Source organism: Polistes fuscatus, unplaced genomic scaffold, assembly GCF_010416935.1.
Source record: "Polistes fuscatus isolate 324 unplaced genomic scaffold, CU_Pfus_HIC Scaffold11, whole genome shotgun sequence".
NCBI classification, from domain to species: domain Eukaryota; kingdom Metazoa; phylum Arthropoda; class Insecta; order Hymenoptera; family Vespidae; genus Polistes; species Polistes fuscatus.
In genome coordinates, this window is record NW_025113009.1 from 4,395,858 (window position 1) to 4,402,935 (window position 7,078).

At 28.4% G+C, this 7,078-nt stretch overlaps 1 protein-coding gene across 1 annotated transcript in view; it reads right to left on the reverse strand.

Moving 5' to 3' along the window:
* Positions 1-2,261: 2,261 nt before the first annotated feature.
* LOC122526482 (putative leucine-rich repeat-containing protein DDB_G0290503) overlaps positions 2,262-7,078 on the reverse strand; it is a 16,597-nt gene continuing 11,780 nt past the window's right edge. The window contains exon 6 of the mRNA XM_043649910.1: positions 2,262-3,752. Within this exon, the coding sequence (XP_043505845.1) occupies positions 2,449-3,752 (1,304 nt within the window). The 3' untranslated portion in view covers positions 2,262-2,448. The remainder of the gene's footprint in view (positions 3,753-7,078) is intronic.

Below are 7,078 nucleotides of genomic sequence, written 5' to 3' on the forward strand. Positions count from 1 at the left end.
ATCAGGGTTTTATTGAGAGTTCTGTCAGTGTTATATCAAAATTTTTTCATTGTATACATTAGCAGGATTCTGTACATTAACTGTAACTTATATATATGTGTGTATCTTTTTTGATATACGTGTTCATTGGACCAGAAATGTACTTTATTTAACATCAAAGCATGCTTCCTTTTCACTCGATTATTATCACCTTAATAAATAATCGATACTTACCTCATTGTCTTCACGTAAAACCTTTTCTAAACACTTTTAGATTCACTAAAGGGATGATATTCTAAAAAACGAGTTTGAGAAAATGAATAAGACAACAAATTTTTCTCTCACGTATATACACTTATGTATATATAGATATATCTAACATAAGCATATAACATTTACACATATTTCACGTACGTATATAATATTATCGAGATAAAAGGTAAGAAAAATGAAAAGACATAGACGTGTGTATATACTTTGCAAATGTAACAATCGTATATTTTTTTTTTCTTCTTGGCCTTCGATAATTTATTTTATACAATAATTCTCAGTCGAGAGTACGTTCAACTCACGTAAACTCTGGTTTTAACAAAACGAAAGGAAATAACAGTAGAAGAATAAGACAATGGAGAAGAGAAGAAGAAGAAGAAGAAAAAGTAAAAGAAATAACATTAAATAAAAATAGCAATTTACTATAGAAATCATAAGAAAAATGCTTATTAACACATTGCGTACAAAATTAGAAAATAATTTTTGATATTTTCTTATAAACACGTATTCGACGTCTCCCAACGAATAAAAATTATAATTTCGTGAAATTATATTCAATTTGATGAGAGGAGGGGGGAGGGTTTTAGTATTTAACTAACATTAGCTTTTTTCAACTTGCTTACAAATTTTCGGACTATAGATGTACGTTGTTTAACAAGCAAAACAACCCTCCCCCCTACGCAATGTGTTAATTAATATGTTCGTAATACTACTATTTTTAATTGCCTATAAAAATGAATAGCAAAAAACAAAAAAGGAGAGATTGAGATAGAGAAAGTTATTGAATGAATAACACAGATAAAACGAACAGAGAATCTCGTTATCTTTCCAACGAAGTTGTCCAACGAAGAGATGATCCTTTTTTTGTTTTCAATTATTTATTTATTTTTTTTTGTTTGTTCTATTTATTTTTATTTTATTACTTTTCATTCAATTCGAATAAAATATTTCCTAATCTACAATCGTTTGTGTGATCTAGCCCTTCGAATAAGATATCGTTAATTCTTTTGCTCCAAGTTTCCTAAAAAAAAAAAAACAAAAAAAAAAACTTTCTCGAATTAGAAATTAGAAAATTAATACAAGAGCCTTGATATTAATTCAAAAAATAATTATAACAAGTCATAATTAAAATAAGGGCTGATTATATGTAACAACGATAATTTTAAAAGTGACATCATTTAAAATCCACCTCGTAATATTACGAGAATATGTTTATAAGTATTTAATTATACACATATAAGTAATTAATTTATCAAAGTCACGATTATAAAACATGTGGACAATTTTGTGTAAAAATCGTACTCATATTTTCTTTTTCTTAAATTGAGTGTTACTTATAATCATTTAACATAAGTATTTGGCCAATGATATGAAACTTAATTGGAATAAAATTTAAAAAAAAAAATAGGAATGAGAAAATTTTCGAAAAATACAAAAATACAATAAATTTGTCTTTAAAATTGCACTGATCATCTAATCATCATAGAATAACTAATGTGCCTAATCTATAAACTATATTATTTGTTTTCTCACGAGGTATCCAAACGGATTAACCGTGCAATGTATTTTTCTAATATAATAATTAATTATTATTAAACACCTCGGTTTATATAGTTTCGATGAGAAACTTATACTTCGAATCATCCACCGATGAATAAGATGACAACGATGACACACACAGAGACGAATATAATAAAATATAAATAAAATTACGTGTGTTAAATATTCGTCTTTTACCAAATTGTTTATGATTTACATAAACGTATATGTAAATAAATTAAATCATTATCATTTCTTACATAAAACATATATATGTATGCACATAAAATGCATATCATTTGTAATCAATCTAAAAGTGTAAGAATAATGATTAATAAAACAAAAAGGTATTGACGAATAAAAAAGAAAATTTATAAATGCAAAAATGCAAACAAAATATGGAAAAAAGAAAAGAATAGAAAAAAAAAACAAAAAGTTTATGAAAATAAACGCCTATTTGTTTTTTTTTTCTCTTTCTGTGTTTTGTCATCCATATCGCAGAAGAGGTGGAGGAAGGGAGGAAGGAAGAAAATGACGATGATGAAAGTGCAAAATAATAAGATGGACGCGAAGAAGAAAAGGAGAAAAACTTAAGTACTAAAAGTTATTTCTTCGTCCGAGGTAATCCAATCGCGCCCGATAATCCCCCGAGTAGTTAATTCAAAGCACTGGTTTGTCCTTGAGTAATGCATCTATGTCCTTGAGAATATCATCGGATGCAGTATCGAGAAGAGCTAAATATTCGTCGTCGTTGAGGTTTATGAAACTATCACAGGAAAGTCTGCTAGCTTTCGAATCTTCTGTAATGGTGTCCATTAATACGGATTTGGTTTTTTCATTTTCTTCGTAATTATTAAACGTTTTAGATTCGTCTTCTAATATCATGCGTTCCTCGTCCGTACTGCTATCGCATAATCGTACCTCAACTTCATTTTTTCTGGTGGTATTATTAATAGAATGATCTCTCAAGTTAACTCTAATGTCTAGACTTTCATCGAGTCTCGATGTTAAATTTTGTTTATTGCTTTCATTGTCCGCATCAATATCGTTCATTTTGTTATCAATTCGAACAGACGTTTGATCAGATGTTAACAACAAATCGTTATCGTTGATAATCGTCGTAGGAATATCTTGCTGTTGTTGCTTCGAAACTACGGATTCGTTGGTTGCGATATTAATGAGACATCTTTTCGCTGATCTTCTTAATCTTACAGGTGGTACTTTGGTCAAACGTTCGATATTGTTGTCATCTAATTTAGCTTTAACTCTACGATTATTTTCATCAGATTCTGTCGTTCCTCTATCCTTTTCTAAAACTTTCTTAACGCCTCTATTAATCGGTAACATAACGTTGGATATTATATGGACATTTAAAGAGGTTTCAGTAGGATTCTCCGAAAGATCATTGGTTGGAGGAGGAGGAGTCCTTTGATCGAACAATTTTGACAGATCAGACTTGACGTTTTCCAACAATTCAACGCCTTGTGTCAAAGTTTTATGTTTCTTACGTCTACGTATTTCCTCCAACGATAAAACTTGAAAGTTCAATTCGTTGGTATTATTATCTTTCTTATTATTATTATTAATAATCTTCATTTTCTTCTTCTCTGGCATCATAGATTCGTCTTCCTCACGGTTATTATCTTCTTCTTTTTTAGTCTCGATCGTTCTAACAGTTGTTGCATCAACTCGAATTTTTCTTCGAATACCTCGAGTTGGTACAATCCTTCTGCTGGTTGTTATATTATTAAAAACAACCTTAGGATATGGATTGTTCATCATCGAATAATATTTTCCCAAATAATGTTCAGCAACACCTTGACTATCCTCGTCGTTGTACGAATAATAAGCCGCACTTTCCGCTTGTATCTCTTCTAGCCTGATCTGCTCGTCAGTCTTGCAGCGGGGCACCCTTGGTTGTGGCTGCGTCTTTACCGGCGAGGGTACGCTTTCATTGTCCGATTCTGGAAGAAAGAATATGAAAGAACGACAGTGTTGTAGTACTTTAAACTTCATTTGTCAATAAAGGGCCGCGTCGTTTCGTTTTTTTCTCTCATTTTTTTGTAGGTTTTTGTAGGTCTCATATGACTTTTTTCTATTTAATTATTTACTTTTTAAATATATAATATATATATACATGTACGTATGTAGATAAGTAGTAGTATATGTCCATCTTTAAGATGCCATTTTTACTTCTTACTTTTTTTTTTTCAATATCTTCTCCCCACCATTTTGGGTGCTTAACAGATTCTTAAGGATATTTCCCACCTTTCTTTTCTTTTTTTTGTCATTCCCATTTTTTAATTTTGTTCAATTTCTTTACTCTATATATTACACAATTTGTTTTCTACTTATTCATTTATATCTATTTCTGTTTGTTGGATTTGTTTGTCTATTTTCTTTGGCATGCGTCTCCAACCAATCTTTCCTCTCGCGTTTATTTCTTTTTCGTTTCTTCTAAATCTTCCATTAGATTCGAGATAAATTGTTATCGTATGACTTTGATAAGGGATGCTTTATTATTCTTTTTTTTTTATTTTTCGTTAAAGGGGACTTCGACTGTAGCCACTCTCTTCGTCGCTTCGATACTATTTTGATATTTTTCAATAAAGCTTTTCCCCATTAGAATTTTTACTTTAACTTTTTCTTATATTATTTATACTTTGCATTTGTTTTTTATTTTGTCAAGACAGAGAGATCCTCGAAGAGTAAACAACGAAGAGCCAATCACCGTATCCGCCTCTCCTTTTGGTCAGCCATTCTCCTCGTCGGCCATTAGACTTGGATTTTTTTTTGTTATTTTAATATTTATACAACATATATATATGTATATATATGTATAATATTTATTATATATACATATATATACATGTATGTATGTTCACTTATTCAGTAATCTTTTATTTATTTCGTTTTTCTTTTTTAAGTATGTTTTTTTCTTTAATTTTATTAATATTTACATATCTATATATATTTATTATATTTGTTATTCCTTTTAATTATTATAATGTTTCTAAATAATCCGATTTATATTATTTATTTCGTCCGTTTCTCCTTTTCTAATTCGTCACTCAACCCAAAATGGGCCTACGATGAGAAGTGTGAGTGTGTTAGGATTTATTCCACGGATTTACGATCAGTTTTTCTTCATCCCCGTCTTCGGCTCGAACAGATTCGGTTTGTTTCTCTTCGGAATCTTCGATAACAACTGTATCATCTTAAGAAAATTTACAAGTCACAAACACTCTGCTTTTTTTGATTTCCACGAGTAGTATTATTTTAAATGTATTTTATAAGCGTTATTGCTTTTTTATATTTATTTATTTATTTATTTTTTAAAAATAATATATATATATATGTGTATATATTATTTTTTTTCTTTTGTAAATTTATTATTTTATTATTGTTATTAATTATTAATTATTATTAGAAGAATAAGAAGTGATGGAAATGACAAAAAAATGAAAAGAAACACTTAGGAATCATGGAAAGCGTATGGAATTGGGGAGAAGAGAATAATCAATGAAAATATGTTTATAATTTGTTTGTTAGTCACGTAACGAGACATACGATAACGAATAAAACGAAACGACGTGAAAGCACAGGGATAAATGTAATGTGAAATATCGAATTTCGACGAAAAATATCGTCGAGAAAAATAAGAAATTTAAAAATAAAATAGATAAATCATGTTAAATCAAAATATCATAGAAATTAAACGAAAAAATTAAGATAATAATAATATAACAAAATGAACGTCCGTTCAAGAATACATATATATATGGAAATGTATCTGTAATTATGACGGTAAACTTAATAAAAAAAAAAAAGAAAAAAATGATAAAAATTGACATTACGATTTATTCAATATCTTTATTATTTATATTATAAAATAAATCGTAAGATCAATTTTTCTGTTCAATTTTTTGAAACAATTAACCGTCACAATAACTAAATACATATTATATTGTAAGAAGAAAATAATTCATATTTTTTTTTAAATCAATCTATAGATTAATTCAAATGTAATTAGTATTATAATAATAATAATCGCTATATATAATATATGTATATCGTTATATCATCGCTGATAATTATCAACTTATATATATATATAATATATATATATATACTGCTCGGTGTTATTTCTTTCGAGGTACCAAGTTTATTGAAATCCAAATACCATCTCAATGAAAAGTATTAATTTTCATTTCGCTTACATCGATTCATATAATAATAGCGCATCGCGTGTATTTTTTTAGCATTATAATTCTTTTCTCTCTATACGTTTAAACCCATTTCGGTTGTATGTGTGAGTGTGTGTGTGTGTATATATATATATGTATGATGCGTATATGTATATATGTATGTGTATGTGTTGTTTTCACTAGGAAAAAAGGGCACAGAGAGTGGGAGTGTCGCTTTTTTTCTTTTTTATTATTAGTGTTTTTTTTTTTTATTATTGTTATTATTATTTTTATTTAATCTTGTTATTTACGTCTTTATCTCGTTCTATCTTATTTTTTTTTTCTTTCCTCTTTCACGCCACCTCTCCTCCCGCGCTACGTACGTTCGTATATACATATACATGCACGTATATATACATATAAAAAGAATGTATATATACATATATTTATATATATGCATGTACATGTATATACGTACGATTAAGAATTATTTCTTACGTACTCCTTTTATTTTTATTCTTTTTTTTGTTTTTCCTTTCGAAGAAAGCCGACGCGACGACGAACGCACTCCGATTTTTTTTTTCCGCCATATTTTCTGTATTTATTTATTTAATTATTTATTTAGTTTTATTTTTGTTTCTTTTTTTTTCTTTCGTTGTGTTTTCGTCTTTCGTTTATTATTTTCAGAGAGAGAAAAATTTTACCTATTTTTTTTCTTTTTTTTTTATATCTCGTTATAATTACTTCTTTCTTTTTTTTTTTATTCATTCATTTATTTATTTTCTTCTTTCTTTTTTTTATTTTATATCATTTTTTATTATTTTTTGGTTTCTTCATCGTGCTACTTGCGAAATAATAGGCGACGTACACGATTCGCACACGTTACCATCACGTTTTTTTATCGATTAATTAATTAAAGAAATTATATATCATATATATTAGAATGCTCGCACGGAATATCATAAAATAGTCGTAGAAGAAGAAGAAGAAGAAGAAGAAAACGCAACAACAACACGAGAATATACACTCTCCACACATACATACACACACGCACACACGCGCGCGCATTCATCTCGTTGAGAAAATGAATCAACCAACCAACC